At 38.1% G+C, this 27,049-nt stretch overlaps 2 protein-coding genes and 1 long non-coding RNA gene across 3 annotated transcripts in view; all 3 read left to right on the plus strand.

Moving 5' to 3' along the window:
- Positions 1-4,904, plus strand: part of LOC139149545 (uncharacterized) — a 149,056-nt gene extending 144,152 nt beyond the window's left edge. The window contains exon 12 of the mRNA XM_070721354.1: positions 2,756-4,904. Within this exon, the coding sequence (XP_070577455.1) occupies positions 2,756-3,564 (809 nt within the window). The 3' untranslated portion in view covers positions 3,565-4,904. The remainder of the gene's footprint in view (positions 1-2,755) is intronic.
- A 14,996-nt stretch (positions 4,905-19,900) lies between these two features.
- LOC139150645 (uncharacterized) lies at positions 19,901-21,523 on the plus strand. Its single transcript, XM_070723079.1, has 3 exons — positions 19,901-20,162; positions 20,419-20,615; positions 20,915-21,523. The coding sequence occupies exons 1-3, from the start codon at positions 19,907-19,909 to the stop codon at positions 21,371-21,373; spliced, it is 912 nt and encodes a 303-aa protein (XP_070579180.1). The 5' UTR covers positions 19,901-19,906; the 3' UTR covers positions 21,374-21,523.
- A 3,682-nt stretch (positions 21,524-25,205) lies between these two features.
- LOC139150648 (uncharacterized) lies at positions 25,206-27,049 on the plus strand. Its single transcript, XR_011556248.1, has 3 exons — positions 25,206-25,535; positions 26,165-26,361; positions 26,726-27,049. It is a non-coding gene; the product is annotated as an uncharacterized lncRNA (long non-coding RNA).

Genomic DNA, 27,049 nt, shown 5'->3' on the forward strand with positions numbered 1-27,049 from the left:
GCGTCTGTGCGTGCGTCCGTGCGTCCGTCTGTCCGTTCACGCAGATATCTCAGAGATGCAGAGAGGGATTTCATTCAAACTTGGTACAAGGACAACTTCATGTGTCATACAGATGCACGTTGATTTGTTTTGTGATACGATCCAATATGGCCGCCAGGCGGCCATTTTATTATGATTTTTTCATGTACAGAGCCATAACTCAGACATGTTGCAACCGATTTTATTCAAAGTTGGTACAAGGGCATCGACCAATGTCATACAGATGCACATCGATTTGTTTTGTAATATGATCCAATATGGCCGCCAGGCGGCCATTTTATTACAATTTTTTCATGTACAGAGCCATAACTCAGACATGTTTCAACAGATTTTATTCGAAGTTGGTACGAGGACATTGACCAATGTCATAGATATGCATGTCAATTTGTTTTGTGATAAGATCTAATATGGCCGCCAGTCGGCCATTTTATTACAATTTTTTCATGTACAGAGCCATAACTCAGACATGTTTCAGTCGATTTTATTCAAAGTTGTTAACAGGACATTGACCAATGTCATAGATATGCACATCCATTTGTTTTGTGATACGATCCAATATGGCCGCTAGGCAGCCATTTTATCATGATGTTTTCATGTACAGAGCCATAATACTAAGACATGTATCAAGCGAATTTATTCAAAGTTGGTACATACATATGCATGTCAATTTGTTATGTGATAGGATCCAATATGGCTGCCGTGCGGCCATTTTTTACGATTTTGTCATGTACAGAACCATAATACTCAGGCATATCTCAACCGATTTAATTCAAAGTTGGTACAAGGACATTAACCTATGTCATACATATGTAGGTCAATTTGTTTCATGATATGATCCAATATGGCTGCATGGCAGCCATTTTGTTACAATTTTTTCATGTCCTTAGCCAAAACATGGGCAAGTCTCAACTGATTTTTTTCACCAATTTTATTCAAACTTAGTACAAGGACATTGACCTATGTCATGCATATGCACATTGATTTGTTTTGTGATACAATCCAATATGGCCATCTTGTGGCCATTTTTTCCCCCGATTTTTTCATGTCTGGAACCATAACTCAGACACGTATCAAGCAAATTTATTCAAAGTTGGTACAAGGACATTGATTTATTTATACATATGTATGTGGATTGGTTTCACAAGATGGTCCAATATGGCCACATGGTAGCAATTTTGTTATGGTTGTTTCATGTTGAGAGCCTTAACTCTGGCAAGTCTCAACTGATCTTATCCAAAGTTGGTACATGAACATTGGCTTATGTCATACATATACGTGTTGATTTTTTAAACAGTAAGATCAAATATCGGTGCATGGCGGTGATTTTGTTACAATTTTCTAATGTACAGAGCCATAACTCAGACATATATCCACCAGTGTCATTCAAACTTGGTACAAGGACATCGACCTATTTCATACATATGCTCGTCAATTTGTTTCACGTCATGTAGCAGTAACATGTCAATTATTGAAGTTTCGTAAGTAGGTTGATAGGTCAAGAAATACTGCATCAAATTCATGAAACTTTGTACAGATGTTAAGCTCACATTGCTTTAACATTGAAAAAGACATTTATCAGTGTCATTTTAATTACTTGTAATCGCATAAGTAATGAACTTTCCTAATTAGAGTGATATAGCCACAAATTAATACAACGTCAAATTTGATGAAACTTGATACAGATGTTGATCTCATAGTGTTGTAAATACTGTATCAAACTTTATGAAATATGGTACCAGTGATAAATTGTCAAGTGTTAGGATTGTATGCAAAAATGTTTTGCAACATCCTGTTGATTAATTCCTAGTTGACTCATTTTATGAACATTTGGATGGTTGCCTACATTGGTTTCATGTTTTCATCACCATGGAATTTATTCTTGGCCATTGAGCGCCATCTGTATCAAAGTATTTTTATCACAAACCTAATTAATGAAGAGGACTCAATCCTCTCTGAGGACATGTAATCAAAGTACCCATTAACAAGTGGGGACTGTGTCATCAACGATGACTAGTTTATAAAGGAAATGTTCATGAATGCATGTAATCTCCATAAAGAGAACTGTACTTAGTCATTTCAAGCTTACCTACAACACAAGATTTGAAATACATGTAAATCTTTAATGATGATGACACTTCCATTTTTGAATGAAAGAATTTATAATACAATGCAGAGATTTTAGTTTACTGATGGAATTGCATAAAAATAATTTTTTGCCAAAAAACTGTGTTTAGTCACTATATATGTCATTTCTGAAGTCATCAACTTATGGATAATGAACTGTTTAAAAGAATGTTTGCTCAAACCAAAAAACACAGAAGTTATACATAAATAATAATTTTTATACCAAAATCAAAAAGGTTTCTATGGCAACTTAGTTTTCACTAATTCAATAAAAGATGAAGTGTTCCCTAAAATACAATGACATGTTAATGATCAAGTTTAATCAACAAAACACAAACAAAAGCTGAGAAGTTGATTGTGGAAATGACAATTTTTGACAAAACACAATATTATTGTTTTGCCATTGTATAAAGGTGTTAAAATGTAATAGGTGATCATGAAAAATAAATCAAAATGTTGTTTGAATAATTACCTTTGTACTTTAATTTAATTTCTATAGATATCTGTTTTCAGATACAAGATATATCATCTGCTGTAATGCCTTTTGTCAGTATATTTCTATTTCATGTCCTGTTTGACCTTTACCTTTCAGGACGTTGGTCAAGAAGAACTCTGAAGGGTCATCAAGGACACAAGTTCAAATTTGTAAAAGGTTTGGCATTCCACACTGGTAAACTTTTGGTATGTGACAGTGACAACAATATTGTACACATACTGAATCAAGATTACACATGTGAAAAGGAGTTGGGCAGTTTCACTGGTCAGTTTGCCAAGCCATTCAAGCCGGAGTCCATAGCTGTCTCTCAGGATAACCTCTGCTTCATCCTTGATGACAATAACATGCAAATAGTTGTTTGTGATCAAGATAATAAAGTTATCAAAATAATTAGCCTACCTACAGACTCAGATCTTGGATGTATTGCTCTTGTGAAGGGGTTTGTTATTGTCACACAGGTCAAAAGTCACCGTGTCTTGAAGTACAGCCAGGATGGACAGTTTATTGCACAGGTTGGTGGCCAAGGTGATGGCAAAACACAATTTACCCATCCCCGCTTTGTCACTGTCAACAGTAGGAATGTCATCATGGTGTCTGACTATGGCAATCACTGCATCAAGTGTTTTGATGCCGAGTTCAATTACCTCTTCCAATTCGGTCGGCATGGTCGTGGGGATGGTCAGCTGTTCTTTCCACGCAGCATTGCCTTGGATGGTGCTGACAACATTTATGTTTGTGACCACGGCAATGGTAGGATTTCCGTGTGGAGTAGAGATGGATCGTGGACACGTCATCTATTCCAAGATGTAATGAGTCTGCCCCAGTTCATGGCAGTGACCGCGGACGGTGATAGAATTGCTGTCTGTGGCTCTCCCTTCAAAGAAATCATAGTATTTTCTATGTAGAGAGAAACACCAATCATGCTGTGTATGTCTACATTTCATCAAAATATTGAAATTTGTTCAAAAGTGTTGATCCTGTAATTTTAATCGTCACTCTCAATCAAATTGCAGTGTTTACATTACTCTCCAAACTAATAATCAGTTATTTCTCAAAATTGAAACGAAAATTCTTGGGTAAATATCAAATGTTGTTGTTGCTACATCTCTAGATTGAGGAAGATTAACCCCTTGACTACAAGGCCAATGTATTTCTATATACCAGGGCCCTAATGTAAATATTTATAAAATCTTAGGTGTGGTCATTGCATGAACACTGCTTAGAGTAAAAATTAAGTAAGTACCAATAAACCATATATTTTCTGAATCAGCATGAAATTTCCCACTTTTTCATACATAAGTTTTGTATTTCCAGGTCACGTGACTGATCACATTACACATCATGTGACCAGAGTTGACAAAGAATATGAATATTTGAAGCATCAGGACGTGTTTTGAATCCATAAAATGACGCAAATTTGAATACAGTTGCAATTTTCATGGCATTGTCTTTACATATATGTAATAATAACTACCCTTTACTTTATTTATAGATGTTATCATGTACCTATTTGAGATTTTTCTCACAAAAGGCAGAATAAATGAACCACAAACATCAGCATCTGACATGATTCTGTATTTGAAAATCAACACATTTTATATTTGTAAACACCTGCTTTATGTCTTCCTTGCAGAAACATGCATCTAAAATGGTTATGATTTATCAAAAAATAATTCACAATATTTAAAAATACATTTTAGGGAACAACATATCACATGACCAAACACATGACCAGTCATGTGACCAGTCATATTGATAATATGGCTGCTATAAAATTTCACTGGCTTATAGTAAAAATTGTATTTCCTCTAGTTTCATTCACGAATATTGCTGTTAATAGAACATATTTACACATAAATCATTTGTTTTCAATAAATAAATATTTCATTTCATTAAAAAAAACAAACCATAAACATTTCCCCGATCATCCGTACTTCTGAAAACTGTAAACAATCAGCGCGACGCTTCTGTGATCAGCCTGACCTTTCAGGGTCGAGGTCATGGGTCACGACATTTGCTTCCGGATTTTGGCCATACTCGGACGTGCAGGGGCGCAATCACATTCAGGCCAGATCGGAATACATCAGTCTTAGTCGCGCTGCGTGCCAACGCCGAAATTACGGGATTTTTAGCGACAAAAACGAAGCAAATACGCCTATTTAACTGTGCCAGATATTTCCGGCACTCAAGGTATATGGTAATTCAATATGGCGCCGGATATATCCGGCGCCATAGGTAATCAAGGGGTTAAGAAGAAGTGTATGACAATCAACGGTGATTTGTCAACATCACAACACATGAGTTATGTCAAAAAATCAATATGGGGATTATTTTCTGCGTTTCGAATTTGAATGTTAATGAGCTGAAATATATAACATTGCTGTCACTTCATGTCTTTGATACAAATATGCCAAAAGCGAGTTGTTTGAGAGAATTATACTGAAGTAGATGAGTCATTTTGTCAAGAGTTGTGTTCTGTATAGCTGCAATAATTGTAGCCCATAGGCGGTGTGCTGGTTTTTTAACTACTGTAGACTATAGTCTATAGAAGCTATTGGGATGGGTTTCTATCTGGTGTCCGTCGTCACAGTCTGTATGTATATCTGTTTGTGAGGATGTCCGTCCACCCAAATATCTTGAGAACTGCAGTACTTACAGATTTGATATTTGTTTTGTAGATGCAAAATATGATTATTTAATTTTTTGATATGGTTGAAAATATGCAAATTAGCACAAAAAAGGTATTTTTGGTAAAAAATCTTCTGGATAACCCCTTGTCTGACAGCTTTTATATTTGGTATACAGGTCCCTAGGGATGACCCAACCTAGATTTGTTCAAATTGTGATGAAATATGCAAATTTGTATTTTTAGGGAATGTTTTTGTCGTTTTTGGTCAAAAATTTATTTCAGCAAAACTCCTTGTCTGACAGCTTTGATATTTGGTATACAGGTTCATAGGGATGATCAAAATAATTATGATACATTCAAATTATGATGAAATTTACAATTTTGTATTTTTGGCCGTTTATAGTCAAAAAAAAATATTTCTCAAAAAGCAGTTGTCTGATGGCTTTGATATTTGGTATACAGGTTCCTACAGATGAACTTAATATGATACATTGAAATTATGATGAAATCTGCAATTTTGTATTTTTTTGGTAATTTTTGCCATTTTGGTAAAAAAATTTGTTTCTCAAAACTTGCATGTCTGATAGCTTTGATATTTGGTTTACAGGTTCCAAGGGGAGTATTTTAAATTGAAATTCTGATGAAATCTGCAAATTTGTATTTTTGGGCAATTTATGCCGTTTTTGGTCAAAATCTTTGTTTCTCAAAAGTTACTCATCTGATAGCTTTGATTTTTGGTACATGAAATCTTCAATTTTGTATTTTTGCAGCTAATTTCGCCATTTTTGGTCAGGCCATTCTGAAATGAGCTATCAAAGATATCAACCTTCTTCATCAATACATGTGTAACAAAAAGTTATTCTCTATATAATACAGCGTAGGTCTGTCGACTGTTAGGACAAAAAAACTGATTTGTTTCTGGTCAACGCGCATCATTTCAAAGTGTGCGCGTCAACTCTTTTTTTTCCATGTTTCATTTGCCCCTATTGAAAAAAGTGAAAAATGTATCAAATTCCATTAAAAATTTACAAAATTGAAAAAGAAATCGCATCGCCACATCATATTTGTCACATGTCAATGACTAGAAACAAACCCATTATTTTTTTTTTTTTGGCCTTAGGTTGCTTTTTTTTTCAAAAGCGCTGGTCAGATAGCTTTAATGTTTGGTATACAAGTCCCCAGGATAATCTTAGTGAGATAATTTCATACAGTCAGGAAACACTTAATTTTTTATCCATGTCTATAGTAGCTTCATGGACATTGGCCCTATGTTTCTGTCAGTTGGCAACACGTCAGAAAGAGCAGTGCCAACATTACAGAAAAAGCTGGCGTGCAGCCTGTCAGCTACAATTACTGCAGCTATGTTCTGCAATGCAAGCCTACTAATTACCAAACCGTTCCCGTCACATCTCAACTTGTAGAGAATGGCAAATTATCAGTTGTGTGTACAAAATCAACTTTTTTTTAATTACCTGCATATCCTGTGTTATCTCTTTTATGTATGGATTCAAGTTTTCCTATTGATAAACCAAAATTATGCTTACATGGAGTATTAGTGCAACTATCTTGTTCACATTGGCAACCCAACTGAAATTTGGGCCGACGCAAAATATTTGTCCTTTTGGGATTAAATTTGGTCCGTGTCCACACTTACCGGTACCAGAATTAGGGCCGACGTAACTTTACCTTCCTTTGTGACCTCTGACCTGTCAAAGGTCAAAATGGCGTATTTGAATATGGCACACTGTTTCTACTGTTCATGATTTTCCTGTGTTTTTACGCACAAGAAGGGCAAATATGACTACCACTCACCCTTTTAATCATCGGAGAGATCTTCACCATTTATTGGATGAGCATATGGTATATATAAGACCGCGGTGGAGAAATAACCAGTGCGCGGCATTTTGACATGCCTCTCTAGTCTATTCGTGCACTGTGGAATCGAATGACATGGTCTCGTTTGCGGAACAAAGGTTGGTGGGAAGTTCAGCGTACATGGGATGATATTAAAATGTAAAGACTGGATTGAAAACTTTCGATAGGTGTAAACTTTAGTTTCAAACGTCGTTTGTTTTGTGCGAATAGTGTGACTAGTTCAACTTCGATCCATAGCGGAGGCCTGGTCAACTGGGACCATGCAGGGCCGACGTAACGTGTCCACACTGGCGATTTGCGTCGGACCAAATTTTGCGTCGGCCCTGAACCCCCCCTTCTAACCGGGACCAAACTGAGTCGGCCTAGGGCCGACTCAGCGTGTCCACATTGGTTTTTTACGTCGGCCCCGGCCCTGGTCGGGACCTGGGCCGACGCAAAGTCGTCAGTCTGAACGTACTTGTCGCCACATATATGATACAGTTTGTGTAGAGGGTGCAGAGCTGCATGCAGCTTTGATGACTAGATAGATTATTAAGTGCTCCTGAAATGACTCACCCATGTAAATTGCGTAGGCAATCTTCAGTATATATATTACGTAATATAAATTCATTACTGCTGAAAACCCTATTGTTAACCCTAAATAAACACCAATCACGGCAATGTCAAAGAGCCTGCCAAAAAGGCTGGAAGTGCTCTCTTGGCAATATCGCAAATACAGAAGTGACGCAAACGCAGGGACAAAATACACTCAGTGTGATAGTTTTCGGACAGGGTAGTGAATTTCGCCCAAAGTCGTTTCGTAAATGACCAGCAATACGAAATCTTATTACCATACCTTTCAAAACTTTAGTGCGGTTATCCTCAAACTCAGTTGACACGACGGGAGTGGTATTTCGGGATCAAAAATGCCAAAGTTTTGACCCCATGTTGAAGGCGTAATAATCGGACAGCAATCCTAGAAATCGGACGTCGTGTTTGGAATGTGATTAGGAGCTAAGTATTGATAATTTGAAACTTCAAACCACCGATTTTTAATTTCGATGTGTTTTGAAAACTGTATATAAGAATATTTCATGATAATTAGTTATGTTTAATCCATGGACGACTCAACTATATTTTGACGTGTATAGCGCTTAGGTATTGGACACGGGCTGTCTCTGTGTGTGCTGCTTTCGGCACCTCGTATCATACGGTGTGGCTAACTTCGCTAAGTTTGTTCAGTGAGTATTACTTTAAGTATTGTTTCCATTGCATATTTTGTTGTATTAGAATAGCACAGGCATTATTTAATAAAAATAGCGAGGATATTTCATCATATATGGAATTATTTACCTGTCACGTTTTTACGCGGTAATTCACTTACTACGTTTACACATGCTAAATATTGTCTGTCCGAAAACTTGTACACTTCTTACGTTCATTAAATGTACTTTTTTTCACGAAACAACTGCGCAGTTTTTGTTAACACTACATGCAATCGTAGCGAACAATGGAAACAATATTTTCAAAATCATTATTCTCCCCCACATTCAAAATTCAATGCTAAATCAGGACTTTAGTCAAAATTTCAGTTACTTTGACCTGACGGCAGTATGTTGACATTATCACTGACGCGGTATCAGACGACAATTTGTGACCGCCACTCGTAGCGAACTCAATAGCTTCTACAAAAAAACTATCGAAAACGGGACAACAGTGTCACCTTACTTAATATGAGGTCACATGACCTGTAAAACGCTATCGATACGGAGCGAAGTGAGTGTAACTAACAGCATGTCATTAAATGTCCGAAAACTGAGGTCGTCCGAAAACTGTCACACTGAGTGTACCGTGAAGCTTAGCTGAGACCATAGACATCCTTAGAATATGGAATATTATCTTGTACAAAGAGTTTAGCCGTGTCAAATCACTGTGTTGTGGCAGGGTACTCAAAGTACCCAAGTGATGGTGTTTTGTTACTTAAGTTTCCAAAAGACCCAGGATTATTCAAAATTTGGACTGAGAAAGTGCAGCCTCTGAGGCAGAACTTGATACCCATCCGGTGCCCGGGGATCAGTGCTGTGCATGCAGTAATCATGCATTTGAGACTGCTTCCTTCCAACCTGGTGCAGATCTGAAACTGTGAAAGCTTTACTAGCATTCAAGGCGAGAGTACTGAGACTAATGGCATGGCCAGTATTTTTATTTGATCTGTTTCTGTAGAATCTTTCAGTGGAAATCTTTCAAAGAAGAAAATCGACAGCTGTGGCGCAAAACTGTCAAGGAATATGATAAGTTATTTGTGTGTGTGCCATTTTGACCGGTCAAGCGTTACGATGCGTGCGTATTTGCAGTTGTATGTTGAAATACTGCATTTTAAAATAATAAACCTTCGTAATACATGCCAAATTTGACAATTTAAATCTCTCCTGTGTATTTTTCTATGTTGTGAGATGTGTTTTTCGCCTGCCAAATGGAAACCTATAGCTGGTACATAAGATAAAACTAGGTCTACTAGTTTCACTGGCCGTCGCTGTCCGCACCGTCACTGGCGGTCAGAAAATTATCCTTCCAATTTCTGTAATCAGTCAGTATCTCACTACCAGAGACAACTACTCTTTATTAAAAACCTACAAATTAATCGTTCCTTTCCGCAAAACTTTTGATTTTCGAATAGAATAGAATATACTTTATTGTCCTTTAGCGGAAATTTTTCCTTCGCTTCACCTACATATATACAATAAGACACTCAAAGAGAATCACATAGAAAACACAATAAAAGCTTACAAACGTAAACGTTGTGAAAAATCGATGCAGGCTTGACATTATGTAACGTGTAATCTAAAATGGGTGGAAACTTACAAATTACAGACTCGAATTTAGTATGCTTATTGCACCTGGTATGAAAGATTTCTTTAAAATATTCTTGCGAGTCATGAGCAATTGATAGCGTCTCCCTGAAGGCAACAGATCAAACTGCGAATACAATGGATGTGAGGCATCACTTACAATAGCCTTGGCTTTCCTATATACAGATTGTCTATACAAATTACAGAGCTGGCATTGTTTCTTGCCAATTATTTTTCCGGCCATATTCACTACTCTTTCCAACTTATTCCAGTTGATAACACTCAAGTTACCATACCACACTGTAATATTAAAAGTTATCACACTTTCTATGAGACTCTTGATTACCTTTTCTAAAACATCTTGACTGACGTTAAAACCTTGAAGCAGTCTCAGTAAAAACATGCGCTGCATGGCCTTTTTGACATACAATTGGGGTTTTCATTAAAATTCAGATTCTGATCTAACTGCAAACCTATATATTTAAAACACTTGACAATTTCAACAAATTCACTATTCAGTGTAACAGGCTCAACAGTGTCGGCACATCTATAACTATCTATCACAAGTTCCTTGGTTTTGGCAACATTCATTTCCAGAAAACTGCGTTTACACCACTCTTGTAAGTTTGCAACATGATCAAAATACATGCGTTCATTCAAGCATTTTTCTTTCACCAGGAGGCCGACAAGTGCCATATCGTCGGCAAACTTGCAGCTGGATTATTAATTCTCATTTCATCAGTATAAATTGAGAACAAAACTGGTGCTAAAACGCAGCCCTGTGGTGCGCCCGTGTTCAATATAAGCTTGTTTGAAAAAGTTCATCCATACTCTCTGGGGTCTATTTGAAATTAAAAACTATCTACTGTTGATTGACCAATCAGAGTGCTCAATTCAGGGTGTTTTATTTACTCGTAAAGCCTTGCTTACGATCATAATGCGGATTGCAATAGTGGGGAGGGCACTGAAGCACAGGGAAATTGCGGGGTAAAAAATAAATTAAACCATACACCATTGAAATTGTTTCTGCAATACTTTAATGAGCACCAGGCACACTTTACATAAAAGCCCTGGGGCTTTTATATAAAAGGCCCTAGATTTGCTTTTTTAGAATAAATTATCCAAATAAAGGGAATTCAAATCAAAACAGACTTATTTCAAAAGAGACGTCTTTTCTGGTGAATTTGAAGCACGCAGCTGGCTGATCGTGGTTTTCTGCGGTCAGCATCCTCAGACAAATCGATTGAAACCGGAAGCTTAGGGAGCGAATCATTCATTTCATTCTTGGTAGGGTTGGACATGGACCTTTGCCCGCCGGTGTTTGAAATAATATCGATATATGGTTTCGACTCCTGTGAATACAAAAGGCGTAGCATAAATTACACTACTTACCACAAATCTTACAGTTCAGTCAGACAAATTATTCCTACACATGTTGCATATAACAATCGATATCCTGGAAACACTAAATGCATTTTCAAGATAAAAATTACAAACTCCTACCTTTTTGGATGATGGTGGCTGTAAGAGGTCCGAGACATGACGTAACTGTACATCTGACGGGCGCTTGTACACTCTGACCGCATCAATACTTCTGTGACCAGTGCGCTTCATAATCAGATCCTTTGACACACCTGCTTGATAAAGTGCTGTGGCAGTGGTGACCTGAAATATGACATTTAACAGTGTAATATCCTGTGAACATTTCGGCTAGATTTTCCCAAATTTTCCTCAAAATCTCTCCTACTTAATTTAACGAGTGACGATGAAATTGTGGCTTTGCCACATTTTACTCTGAAAGCTAACAAATCAATCACCCAAGAGTTAAGTTGAGGTAATGTGAAAACGTTGGCACTTTTTTTACTTCAATTGAGAAATTTTTATACAGCCTTATTTTCACTACTGAAATGATTTTCAAATATTTTCTTGAGCTATTGTAGTATATTGAAAACGTATTAATCTTGCAGCATCTTACCTTCCCACAGCGATTTGTATATTCTCCCTCAATTCCAGCACTTTTAAACATGCGAGACATGTAGTCTCCTAACAGATTTTTCCCTATGACCTGAAGGGAAAAGTGGACTTTGTCGTCGCTTCTGGCAAGGGGTCGCCGATAAAATGGTCCCTTGGATAGAATGTACGAAATGTATTTATTGAAAAGAGCAACAACACATCGTTCAGTATCATCACGATTCGCGTACTGTTTTATCACTTTATTTTGGACATTGCGCTGATGAACCCCGTGCTTAATATTTTTACTTTCTCTGCCAATATACTGAACGTAGCTTCCAACACTGTCCGTACCAAATGCAAATTGAGTCACTTCAAGGCTGCGACCGGTGTTCGTCTCTTCCTCAGAGTCCAAAACATTTGCAAGTATAGAAGAAGATTCCGTATGACAGCCTAAGGCTAATATACAAATTAATGGTATTAGTATCCCATAATAATTTTTCATGTTCTGTTGTGATGACATTTTTCGACTCGCGTTTGCAGCCTAAACCTTCAGCGTGCATCTTTTTCATCAGACCATCAAGAATTTGACAACGTGTGACAAAGTTTGGATCCTTGTCGTCTCCGAAATTCAGATCAAAACGCCCAAAATTATGTCTTAAATGTCGTAGGAGTCCACAGGCCAACTGATAAAGTGTGTCCGGTATGTACTTCTCGCCGTCACGTTTACGGACTTCCACATAAAAATACTGCAGCCAAAAATTCAGCTCCATAGCACTCCGTACGTACGGCACGCCGTAGTACAGTACTGTCCAATCAAATGTGAACATGTCGTATTCTGTAGACATCTGGTACGTTTTAATATTTAAATTTGGTAACACAGCGGAAACCAGCTGCAACACAAAATCTGCGGTGGTACAGACATAAACTAATGTGTGGCCCTAGGGCATTTATAGGATGTTTCATTACATCGGAAGGCTATTTCACAAATAAAAGTTTTAATTCATATCTTAAACATGTTACATCAAAGGGGACGGTTGACGTAAACACATTGAAAACGAAAATATATCAGTTACGGGCGATAGTTTATAAGTCGGATAAAACCCTCGTACTCGGGCTCTTCTGGTATATAAAGTCTAACCCTACGATAAAATGTCTCGGCCTGCGGCCTCGACAATTTATCGTTGGGTTGGACTTTATATAACAGAAGAGCCCGATTACGAGGGCTTTGACCTATACTAAAACTCAACCATAAATGTAATAAACCTGAACTTGCATATGTGATCATTTGTTTATGAATGCCCTGAGTAAATAATAACTTTATTAAGACTAATGTAATGTATAACATACTTTCGTGAAACTAGGTTTTCTTTCCGAAACACAAAATATAGTACTTTGAGAACACTATCAGAAAACGGTGAAGTACCGATCAAACCGTCAGATAATGGAAGTGGAACAGCAGTTCTGGACACTAATAACTACATAATAAGGAAACGTCAAAATAACTCGTCAACCAGTGATACCACACAAAGTTTATGACAGATGTCTCAGAACAAAATAACAGAGAAATTTACTACACAAAGCATGTTGACAAGAACATATATCCATATTTCAATCTCGTTAAAAAACATTACGAACACTACTTTGGACACAGTAGAACAAAATTAGACTCCTAACATCCCAGCAAAGGAACAAACTTCAAGTGGGACAACATAGGAATACCGAAAATCTATTGATTATTCCACACAATTTATTCACTGAAGATGAATTTGTGGCGACTGATCATGAAAGTGCGCCAAATTTCAAAAAAAAACTGCGTTAAAGGATCGTAGTGTTATATCGTCTCCTCCAGTCTGGAGTAGAGACTGCACTGACACTCAGATTACAGCTGTGTCTCGCCATGGCCAATCAGTTTTGTACACAAAATAGGGAAACGTAAAATACACTTTGAAATATACAAAACACACTAAACGCAAACAATTAAGATATGAATAATGTGTGGAGTTGCTTTCCTTATTACAGAGATAAATATTGAAGGGCTAATTCCTCAAAATCAATTACAAAATAGATTTATTATATTTATGGTGGACAACTATTACATTTATTGGTGATTTTTTAATTCCATTTATGGTTACCATTTATTACAATTGTGGTTGGTGTTTGTATTACATTTATGGTAGATTTTTGTTACATTTATGGGTAATATTACATTTATGGGTGCACTTTATTACAGTTATGGTTGATGTTACATTAATGGAGACTATTGCATTCATGGAGGTTACAGCTCTCAATTTCTGGCACTGTATGTATCTTCTCTCTCGTCGTTCCCGAATACGTCGATCCCTAAACCAGAACTGAAACATGGAAACAATATGCTGTTAATAAGTGCAAACGATGTAATGTACGCAGTGAATATGCCTACTATCACATTTGGTCTTTGACATAAGTGTACAATTTGTGAGAGTTTTCTGACGTGCTTGGCCCTTACACAAACAGATATGGCAACACTTTTCAGTAAAGCGCCACCTGTTGTTGCTTTTATTTTATTCATCTCCCAGACGGTGTGCTAAAGTACTCAAAAATGAAGTGCGTGTCATGATTTACTGAAAACAATTCACATACAGTTTAACATACACATTACTTACCTGTTCTTGTTTGGTAGTCATACCAAGCAATTCAGCTGTTTTCTTGACTTGCGTCGGGTCGAGATACTTGGTGTAATCGTCATAAACCGTAAGCAATGCTTTCACTCTAACTCTCATCAACGATGGACTACGGAAAAAAGATGGCTGCCAAGTCCCAATCTGCTGACAAAGATTCTTACTCGTCATCTTGACCGTACCTGTTCAAAAAGGAGTTATGTGAATGTTAGACGCTGGTGTAATGACCGAAACATTCACGGTTCAGCTTTCTGTTTTCATCCAATATGAGGTATCTCAGAGTTCGTATCCCCAGGATATTTTTGCATAGCTTTGCAGGGGCAAGTGACGAGTGTACTGGGTAATAAAGTGTAGTTGATTTGATTCAGTTTTCTGAACAAATTTGGCTTGCGGAAACTATCCATTCCCCTTAGCCAAAACCACTCGTTAAACCCCGTAAAATCTCGGAAAAGTATCCTTTTTCAACATTTACCAAAATGACATAATTGTCCTTACCGTTTCCAGGAACTGTCTAACTCAGCGATTTGTTTGTTTTTATTGTCTATATGCTACCATAGACAGTAAAGGGGTCTTCCCCTCTATCTCTGCTACCTCCATGGTGCTACTTACCTTTATGTGGAGATGGTGAAGTGAGGTCTGTCGTTACTGGAACAGTTGACGGTTGCACTGTGGATAAGTCTAGTTGGTTCTTCTTACTGTCGACACTGGAAGGACTGCTCCGTTGGCCACTTATTAACTTCGATGTTTGGCAACTCTGAAGATAATGTTCAACTCTCAAACGGATCTTGGACAAATGAGCCGAGTAGACTCAGATCCACTATCTATTGAAGCATGGATGTAAAAAAATTTTACATCCATGATTGAAGTGTGCATCTTTTGATTTTGCCGCCAACTTTTGTTCAACGGTGAGTGAATTTTGAGCTAGCATTGCCACGACAACGGGGTGATTGACAACAGAGTGATTGACATGTGACGGGTGTAAAAAAACAAAACAAAACAAAACGCGCCATTTTCTGATTTCTTTCGGGATACCTCCCGAGTGCAAGTTTGTGCTTTACAAAGAAAGATGAAACAGTATTGTAACCATTCGATGAAATTGGTGCAATCTAATATTAGACACCATAAACAATGGTGACTTCTGTCATGAAAGACGCTAAGAACAGGGAAGAAGACACAACACATGCCTTCTACAGATTGCATAAATTCTACCGTACTTACACGTTTGATGTTACAATAGCGTATCATGCATTCCTTCATCTGCAATCTCGCATTGATGGTTTATTATTCTAACAATCACGACAGTTATTAACTGTCTGTGATTATCAAGAATAATTTCAAATTATATCTAGTATGCTTTACAGCGAGTAAACTGTAATGTTTAATGTTGAATATTTCAGAACGGGTGGTATAGGCACCGGTAACAGAAAGCCGTACACATACAGTCGTTAATTGGCCATGTTGACTGGGATCCGCGGCAAGTTTCTAAGAACTGATCGGGGAAGTTACAATTGTTATCATTAATCAAATACTTATAGATCTACACCGCCTCCAGAATGCTTCAGACCATTGGTACATAAACGAGTACCTTCAAAAAGACCTGCGAAGCTTGTCAATCCCTTTCAAATCTTGTACAGCTTGTATATCTTGTAACATGTTAAATAAATCTGTTTGGAGTACTTATGTAGTGAAAACGGTCGTGAGGTTTGGGTATCTGGCGAAAAGTTTTCTTGAAGAGGTCATTTGTATGTAATCAATAATTATAGGAAGATAAACACAAAAACAGAATTGTTACAGAATTTGACGATCTCCTACGATGACTTCATTTCGTTGAGTATGTACGTTTTTAAAGATAAAACTACTATAACACTTTAATCGTAATAGTCTCAAATTGCTGCCTCGTCAATCACGCTTTCTTGATCTTTTAAACTGCACCATTGATAAAGTTCATATTGGCATTTATCTACGCAACTTTGGGGCCGACTTAAATTTTACTCTGCTTGAACGGCGACAACGATGAGATTGTTAACTTTTAAGTTGTTGAACACGATCTTACCAGCTTTCTCAGAGCAGACTGTAGCTTCGGCAAGCCCTCGAATCGTACAAAGGAATATTGACCATTCACACATATCATGACCTGGATGCGGTGTTTGACAAGTGTGAAAAACAGTCTAGATAAAGCTTCGACACATCGGTAACACTTTTTGACTTGTAGGCCTAGCAAATGTTGGACCTTCTTGGAGTTGATGGTCTTCTGATTTACAACGAAAACACTGGTCCATAATGAAGAAGTTATTGATGATATCGATTTCCCTTTCCATGTTGCAATGAAATTGTATTAAACTATGGTAATTGATTATCTCAACCTTTAGAGATAACTTATTAAAGAGACGGTATCCAATGCTTATAACTTTACGGCAAATGTCAGTCCTATCATTGTTGGTCTAAAACTCACTGTTCCTGCCATTCTATAAACGTGAAAACTTGTATTGACAATGACAATGCCTCAAATCAATGAAACTTGTTTTCTGACCAATTGATGATTTATGACATAACAGTTTTTACTCAACTTAAACTCATTTATAAGTCACTCATACCGTTATCAATGCAGACAACACTCTGTGAACTTTGAGAGTTAGTTCTGGTGTGTGCACATGCCGTGATGTACTTTCCTACCTCCATGCTTTCATTAAACACCTTGTTATAACAGGTTCTTTGATCTACAAAATGGCAATACATCGGCAGTACTCTTGAAAGGTGTATCGAGCATTAAACGTATTATTTGATCAACAAAGTGTCGAGACATCAACAGTACACTTCAAAGGTGTGTCGTGCAGATTTCACTGCCATGTTGCACCAGATTGTCCAAAAAGTCGATATATCAGTGGTAAATTTGACAGGCGTGTAGAGCAGATTTCACTGCCGTTATTCTCGGTATGTTCAAAGAGGGAGGAATATTCATTCCGTTTTGCTGCCTTCATGGAAGAAGACTAACGGATGGCGTTTACTTGTCTGCTGTCATCGTCACCTCACCAGAAAGTATTAAAAATCATTCGGCCCTGTAAAGCCTAATTCAAGGCATAGGTAAAAATGGACGCAGAACGCTGTTTTTGACTGATTTTCTACTTTGTTTCATGGAAGTAAAGAAAACAACAACTATTAAGCATAAAAACACTTGTGGAATGTGGTAAAACATTTCTCTTTAGTTTTCATCAAGGTGTGCGGAAGACTAACCGTATTTTTTATCCGAAAGACACGGCGTCTATCATTTGACCCTTTTTTTCCCAAATGTCCAGCAAGGTTCGAGACCTTTACAATATTAGACTTTGAGAAGAAACGGTGGACACGGACATTGTCCGTGGAAGGGGTCCGAAGCAGATTTATCTGAAGTGAATAGACATGAGATAAAAAATGTCCGACTAGTGGTCTGCCGACTTATCGCTGGAAACGATAGACAGCATCTGCAAATGTTCTGAACCTGTTACAACAATTTTCAACTTGCGTCTGATCTAGTGGGTGAATTTCAAGTGACAGGTAGACGGCCGTCTTCTCCCGGGTTTTCCCTTACCAAGTTTCTGGTATATGATAGAATTTTATTACCTTTAATTTGCTGAGGGTGTATGAACCACATTTCATGAGTGAGCACAACTTTTGATTTTGCCGTCAGCTTTTGTTCGACCACTAAGGTTCCTTTCAACAAGTAAAGCATTGCCGCGACAACGGCGTGATTGACAGGTCATATAGGTGTCGGGAGGCTCCGTCGGATTGGTTGATTGGCGCCATACAAGTACACTGTTGGTCCATCATCATCTTTCTAAATGACAAACTTGTCAAGACTGTCAAAAGGGCATGAACGATCGGGAATTCTTTGATGACTAACAAAGAAAAACAGTAATCACGAGATCAAATGACTTTCTCTCCGCTGACATTGATCTCTCCGCTAAAATTGATCGTAAAGCCTACACGCAAGTCAACAAGTTAATCATTATCAAATGTATCAGTGTCCTCAGGGAAAATTATCTCATTCCATATGTCTAGTCTTCGCCTGAAAAGCTAGAAGAGTGTATCTCTCTTTTTAGAACATCAGAAGACAAAAAATGTATCTTCTAATGTTGATTGAAAGATTTCTTAGAATATAAATGAACTATAATTTAGATCATTTCAAGGTTTTTTTAACTGCACAATTTGCTTTAAATGTAAACGATATCACATCACGTAGATAACATCGAAATTGTGAAGGAAAAACGAGATTGGGAAATTACTACAGGAGAAAGATATGTTAATATTTCGATGAAGTTCAGGATCAACTTCCCACCAGGTTTCTTTCGAGTAAATATTAAATATACTGTAAAACCAATACTGCTTTGCCATCATAACACTTGCATGACCCCGTTTGTGACAGATCCTTGCAGTTTACAAGATGTTAATGACAAAAATACGTACACTTGACACTTTCGTTTCTCAGGACTACATGATAGGTACTCTCTGCTGACTGACGTGTATGCGATGTGACAAGCTGGTCGATAAACCAAACAGATCTGCCCCGCCTCCTGAACACACAGTTTTCGTAAAGGGTTGTTACTCGTCATGACAATATATATGCCTGTGACAAGGGTGTGCTATGCAGAAATTCAAATTTCGATCCTGTCACATTTCTTCGCTCGGAGTCTTAGATAATCACTTGGTTTTTGATCAAGTTTTGTCAGTGCTGAGGCACACATGACGAATGAATTGATCCCCTGCGATCTATATGAAAAGATGTGTTTTGTACTACATGTTTTGCATCACTGTAGCATTACATCAGATGTCATCTTACATAGATAAAAATGACATTTTTGTGTAAGACTTTGTCAACAAATAATGAACAATGAACAAACAAACGTACCCGGATTTTTACGGGTCCACTCACTTCAAAGTCTCTCCATCCAAAGGGGTCTTTATGAATGAGGCATTATACAAGGACGGCAAAGTTTGACTTCAAAGAGAGAGTAACCAGTCCGGGGAGTCCAAGTGGTGTTTCACACCTCAAGTAAACTTCTACCGACATACCAATACGCGTGCCGCCATTGATCCGTTTATGTTTAATTGGTGTCACCGCTTTCCTACTGAACTTTCTGTAGTCGTTAAAACACATATTGTCACACCAATCAGTCTTCAACGATAACTAATTACCATGGTAACACCTTCACACATTAACAAAAGTAAGTTTTATCTGACGGAAAGATGAAAGTGACTGTGTTCATAAAAAGCGACAGAAGATTGGTGCGTACATCACTCTCTGGTTTGCGTTTGATAGGAGAACATCAGAATGGAAGCAGGTTACAACATGATCAGCGCTTTAGAAGTTTACTTCTATCCCGAGCGATTCTCACAGTGTCCATTGGCAAGTTTGGTACCGGAGTTGTTCCGTAGAAATCAGCGACAAAGCAGCTGTGCGTCACCTGCCAACACGAATGGGTCACCTGCCCAGGCAACCTACACGGCGCCACCAACCAGTCAACGAAGTGCAGCGATAGCAGTAGACTCTGTTAATGGTCCCAGATTTACTGCATCGACTACCGAAGGTAAGACTATTACTCGATGCCATAATTGAACTGATTTAATTTGAAATTTAGAGTGAAGTGACCATAGTACGTTGATCGTCATTGGTACCAATCATCAAATGCACTCTAAATTTCAGGGCAGTCTACATAATCAATTATTGGATTAGTGATCTCGACTTAAAAGGCAACGAGGGCTGCTGGCATTGCCACTTTAATATCACACCATATACTTACGTTGTAATGTTCCTGTAATTATTTTGTTTTTTCTCGCTCATAGATTTGCCAAGAAGATGCAGGAAAAGCCGACTTTGTCCATTCGCCAGTGCTACGCAAGACGTGAGTCAGCGTGTTCCCGTCGACGTTTGCAGGGAAAGAACGCTGGATGAAGTTTTCAACTCACCAACACAGCATTCCTCTCACAGCCTTTGTCACCTGCTGGCGGCTTTGACAGATCTTCCTGAAGAAACTATCATGGTAATGGCGGTTACCCAGTCAAACTCTTATCAGTCTTTTTATTTGTCCCACTGAAAATATTAATTTTTCGTATTTAGCAAAGTTATCTATTTCATGTCTATGGACAAAAAAGTTTATTTAAAAAGAAAGGTTGAAATGATGTCTTTTCATGAGACTTGTTTCAAGTTATTTACTCCTAAATTCAGGGACTCAGATCTCTCATGCCATTGTCTACATATATTATTCAAATTCTACAGTTTGGTCAAGGAATTTATGTCAGAGCTTGCCTGATTTACATTTCGTTTATTTTCCTTGTGCAGAGATGGATACAGTGGCGTCGTACAGGTCTCCAACCAAGACAACCCGAACATCGATCTGTGCCCTCTACGGCAAATCCTGTCAACGGTCAAGCGTGGAACAACAATCACACACCTGCTAGTCCCTTGCTCCAGTTTGACATCGAACCTTGTAACGCTGCTGCCCCATCTTCGTCTACAACAACTTTCCGGTTTCCGGGCAACCCGTGCAGATTCGCATCGCCGCCTTCATCACCCATCATAACATCAACGCCAGTACCGGTTACATCAACACCTCACCCAGGAACGCCTTCCAACGCGTCGGTTCATTTCAGCAGAACGCAGTTTTCTCCGTTATTTCCTGACAGTCAGGGTAGTCGTTCTATTCACTATGAAGGACAGTTCATAGCATATCCCATCGCTGATAGTCAGACCTCTTCAGTTCCTTGCTCTCTAGATACAGAGTCCATTGATATGTTTTGATTGAACTAGACGCTTCGCATGACTCGGCTTGTATTTCATGTATGTATAATGTAATTTGGATTCACCTTTTAGCCTATATCTGTGATCTATGTAATTTATGAAAAGTTTTTGTGATGTTATTCATTATTTTTGAACCACTTTTCTCTATGCCTTATTTTCGAACTTCTGCTACCGAGGGATTTATATTTAGTAAATAAAGGAAAAAAAATAAATGATACAAGATACAATAATAAGAGTCATTTTGTGTGTGTTTTTTTTGCTACCTGAAAGTAATAATGACAATTCTACAACTCTATGTACTATTAATCAACAAAAATACATAATTAATTTCCTTTGGCGTTAAAGTTTCATGGAGAAATTATTTCAGCTTGTCAAACGGCAAAAAAACCAAACAAACAAAAACAAAACAAAACCAAAAACAATCGGACGTCAAATCCACTCGGCTTGAATGTTTGTATGTACAAAAACAACGCTCAATGCACTTTTGTGTAAGCCAGACGGTCCATTGTCAGAAGATTCACTTATCTTAGAGAGGATATTCCCTCGAACCTGTTTTAACAATACAAGTCGGTAACTCCTAAAGTCGAGTGCACATCACCATTTTGATGGGAGGTGATATTCAAAATTACAGATTGTTAAATAGTTACTTTTTTCAACAGTTCCAAGTTTTACCAAAAGTACTAGGAGACAAGAATTTTGCTAAGTTTATGTAAATGTCATTCCACTGTTATAGATTTGCGTTGTTAAAGGGACAAAGTCGGCCATTTTTCATGAATTTTGTTTGAGTCGAGATACTACTGATATTGTTTGACATGTTGAAAAACTAAAGAGTAACCCGAGTTTTAGACACGATATATGAAAACATCGCGAAAATGAATTAATGGTCATGACCATTAATTCATTTTCACCATGGTTTCAGTTAATTTGTCTAAAACCGGGGTTGAATATATGTATGGTCACCCATTCATTCAGTATCTTTCAACATGTCAAACAATATAAGTAGTATCTCGTATCAAAAAAAAAATTCATGAAAAATAGCCGACTTTGTCCCTTTAACCAGACAAAATTGTAATTAAAGCTTCTGAGGATGCCCGTCGCGCGATTGCAAGCAGACTGCTGAGACTTGGAACATTCAGTGCGTCTGATAGTAAGAGCAGAGAACGAAACTTCAACCCGCGCAGCGCAGTGCACGTGGTAGAAATTTTAGTTTAGCAGCATAATTTTACTCAAATTCAGGTCATTATTCATTTCGAAGCTAAACGTTTAGATTAATATATTTTGAAAAAAAAATGTAAAATATTCTCGCGTTTTCCCTGTGTGGACGTAAGGAGTAGTGAGGTCAAAGGTCAGCTGGCGTGACCACCTAAAGATTTTGAAACAGAGTCAAAGTTATTTGACTCCACGTCCTGTGATACTGATATAGTAAATGTTTATTCATAAAACCTGGACAAGTATAGAAAGTGATCAGTCCTATTGTGTTTTGCCAGAAGATGGTCAGTGTTTACATATCTCATAACAGCCTGTCGGCTTACTCTTTTGATCTGAAGAATTCGACTTGCATTCAGTCGCCAGTGACTGCCGAATAGATTTTACAGTAGTTCAGAACATCAACGAGGTGATTATGGAACCATGTGCTTTTACATGAATATTTCATGCCATTGCATTTACCTCGGTGTGGCACGCGACTTGGTTTAGGGTCTACGGTTTTCTTTGACAGCAAAACGAGAACTTAACAAGGCATTTTGATAAGTACGGGCGGCAAGTTTCCGCAAAGTGATCTGATAATTAGTGATTAAGTGTCACTTCTCAGATCATTTCAGGAAAGCTATCGCTGCTCATACTTGTCAACACGCCCAATTAACGGCTCTGTTGTAGAAAGTGTGCATCAAAACAAACCATGGCTCTTGGGTCGACAAGTGATTGACATGCATGCACATTTAATCGCCATATACCTATCAAGCGATTAAACGCTATCTGCCCTGAGATGGGATGACTGTGAGTTAAAAATTAAATTTCTCGCCGCAAAAAAGTAGTTCATAGTGAAATATAGCGAGTTTCAAAAATGGCAGAACCACCGTTGATTTTGCGTTATGGGTTCGCGATATTGTCCTTTCAAGTGAAAGTGGGTTGGTTGGAGCCCGCCATCACACGGCACTTACGTGAATATACTGAGGTGAAGAGCAAAATCGATACAATTGGGAAATTACTACGAATTCTCAGATTACTATGTCATAAATATTAAAAAGAAAGTCCATTACAGTATATCTTTCTGAGGCCCAGTCACGCTTTTACTTAACTTAAAGAGTCACCGACGTTTCGCAACGATTGACAAGTTTGTCGCCGAACATTTCGGCTTAATTACCTGTGAATGTCCGAGTGTCTTTTGCCCTTGCCGCAGTGAACTGTGCTTTGAGAAGGCCGAAACTGCCGTGCTTAACATTTGCAACTTGTCCTTTTCGTCGTTGTCTCTTTATATTCCAGAAAATTGTTAGAGCAAACTTGAAGACAACGGGAAAATGGTAAATTGAGACATAAACTCTTGAAAGATACACTGTTAATTACCTATAAAATCACGACAAGCCTGTAATTGGAGAAAATCTCTATTTTCAGTCTGTACTTTTAACTTAAAAAGTGAAAAGTAAACTATAGCTAGTCGTTAGTTTCATAAGCTCGAGTTCGTTGCAAACATTTGTTTAGCCGGAACATGTAGTGTTCTAATATCTTTTTGCTCATGTAGATCATGCTGTTTTCTTTGAAAATGTCTCTGAAATCGTAGTGCTGTGTCCAATCAGTAATATGAAATTGAGAGTAGCGGGCGTATCGACTTTTACTAGCGCCGAGATGTACTATAGTATTTATTTTGAGTGAAATCACTGTTTTCAAACTGCTACAGAAATGCTGTATCAGCTTTCACTTCTGATTCAGGTGTTTTCGCAGAAATTCAAAGTCGGATTGATTGCTTGATCAAAGGAATGTAGCCTATTGTTTTTGTGAATTGACAAACCGATTGATAAGGTCTTCCCTTTTGTGTTTCACGTCAAATACCTGTCAGCTAACAATTGTCCCAACTTGTTGAGAGGGCGGTACAGATCTATCAAACCAATCAAAAGGTTTGTTAATTGCACAGGATATACGCCAGAGAGCAAAGATCATCGTGTGACTGTGAAAAGGGAAAGTGTTGACTATAAGAAGTTTTTAGTCTTGCAATGGTTATATTGACAAACACTTTTAAATATATTAGACATGTTTGAAACGATAAAATCAGACAAGGTTGAAGTTGACGTACTGCGGTTCGCCGGGTCTCTGTCGCAGTATCAGTGATTAAACATCGCTTATTCCTTGTATCAAAGAATGAAAACTACATTAGTCAAATGTTGCCTCACCATGACCATTCTTCTATTAAAGTACCAGTGTACCTGATATATCATCCATGTGACCATGGGTATACATCGGTCATATGACGTAGTAGAGATGACGGACATACAAAGTACCATAGGCCTAAAGATTACTTGTCAGTATCTTTCAGATAAGGATAAGCAGTTATTTCCTGTAGATCGTTACAATAAAATTAACATTTTACCCATAAGTGATTTACTATGTTTATAGATAGGTCCATAGAAGCGTAGAGTAATTGCTACGCATTTTCTAGATTAATTCAGTGATGTCGATTGAACCATACCTTGTCATGCATCATTGTTACAGCATGCGATATTGCCAGATTTACCCTTTTATCATTGGTTGACAAGTTTGTCACTTTCACGAACAATGGCGGATCATTGCTGTTTAGAATAGGAAAGGGGGCCGAACATGACGCGGTCGACACATCTGATTTGTCAATCATGCCGTTGTCGCGGCAACGCTTTTGTTCAAAAGTCGCTGTATCAGTAGAATAAAGTTGGCGGCAAAATCAAACGATGAGCATTCTGATAAATAGTGGCTCCGAATTACCCTCGGCACACTCGTACAGCATCCGTTGAGAGTTGAACATCGTCCTGAAAGTCGCCAAACATAGTTTCTTTGGGTCAGTGTTCCTTATTGCCAGAGAACGCCATTCTATAGAAGTCCTCCAAGTGACAACAGAAGAATCAACTAGACTTATCCATAGTGCAACCGTCAACAGTTTCAGTAACGATAGATCTCACTTCACCATCTCCAAGGAAAGGTCAGTGTTATCATGTACATAGAAAAAGCTTGGGCACCAATCATATACCAGGCGCTACTGAATTTGAAGTTGTTTCCTTAAAGAAACCAAACACATTTACTGAAAGTCAGAGAGAAGCGACTCACACCTCAGAGAGATCACAGACTCAACCTCTTCACGCGTCGCTCATCAAGGTAGAATGCGCCTCGGGGTAGATATTCGGACTCTCAAACTGTTACAATTATTATCTGATCTACCACTTGTGGAGGTTCATTTAAAAGCTCTTGCTTTAAGGAATTTTTTTCCTCTTTAGTTTTTCGAAAATCATAAATTTTACTGCTATATATAGTACATACAGGGATGGCGGCCATTTTGAATTTCAAATGTCGCTAAATCTTGGGTAATTTGTTTCTCTGGAACCAAATTTTGCACGGTGATCCCCCATTTTTATTTTTATTTTGAAAGAGAATGGTTGAAAAATTCCTTTTGGAAAGTTTGAGTAAAGTCTTTCACTTTCGAGGCGCATACTACCTTAAAAGCTAAGTTGGCGATGTCATAGATTTGCAAGACTGATACACTGGCTTACCTCTTAGAAACGATATTTTACGATTTCGACAACTTATTTTAATATACCTTACCCAATCCAACAGATACAATGAAGATGAGAGACGGGCATCGGTATTCGAAAACAGAAGCTGGGCAGCCATCTTGCTTTCGTGGTCCAGCGTTTACGAAAGACAAAGTTAAGGTATTGTTGCAGGTTTATGACAACTACACCAAGTATCCCGACCCGACGCAAATCAAGCAAACGGCTGAACTACTCGGTCTGACCGCTAAACAAGTACAGGTAAGAAAATTTCATGATTTTGCTGTTGTTTATAAAGATAATGAACTAGTTAGATTTTGTAACAAATTGTTTCAATGACAGGTAAAGTATATGGACCCATACACGATGGACAACCAAACGGGAAATTTTGTTTAATACTTTCTCGCCTGTGCTCTCGCAAAGGGAATTCTACTTCCTGGAAATTTGAATTTTGGACGTACGAATTTCATCAATCGTAACCTTGAAAGGCTAGGATCTCCTCTTTATCCTTCTGACTGATAAAAAGCAAGTAGAGTAGATAAAACGTCAGTTGTGGCATGTCTGACACTATGATGACTATATGCGGCAGCTTCAGCCTATTAAACGCTTTCTTTTTTTATTTCAGTGTTGGTTTAGAAATCGACGTGCACGAGAGCGACGACAGAGGAGGTATATGCAGTATCTGGAGCTGAGAGATACCCTTTTACAGCCATATTCGCCGTGTGTCAGCAGCCCACAGTCCATCCACAGTGATTCAACAATGAGTGCAACTCTTAGTGATTCCACCCAGTCCAGCTTTGAATTTCCCGGCATGCCCTGTGTGTTCAAGTCGTCACCCGATTCAGCACTGTCTCCTGGCTTACCTCCGTCTCCGCCCGGTCACTTCGATCCAGTCGAACCCTCCTACAACTTGACCTGGTCACCTAACGCTGTTGACTCCTGCTGGAAG

Source organism: Ptychodera flava, chromosome 14, assembly GCF_041260155.1.
Source record: "Ptychodera flava strain L36383 chromosome 14, AS_Pfla_20210202, whole genome shotgun sequence".
NCBI classification, from domain to species: Eukaryota; Metazoa; Hemichordata; class Enteropneusta; family Ptychoderidae; genus Ptychodera; species Ptychodera flava.

Coding starts and splice junctions, on each gene's coding strand:
- LOC139150645 (XM_070723079.1), top strand. CDS start 19,907: ATGGAAGCAGGTTACAACATGATCAGCGCTTTAGAAGTTTACTTCTAT. Junction 20,163..20,418: donor TACTGCATCGACTACCGAAG/GTAAGACTATTA, acceptor TCTCGCTCATAG/ATTTGCCAAGAAGATGCAGG. Junction 20,616..20,914: donor TTCCTGAAGAAACTATCATG/GTAATGGCGGTT, acceptor TTCCTTGTGCAG/AGATGGATACAGTGGCGTCG.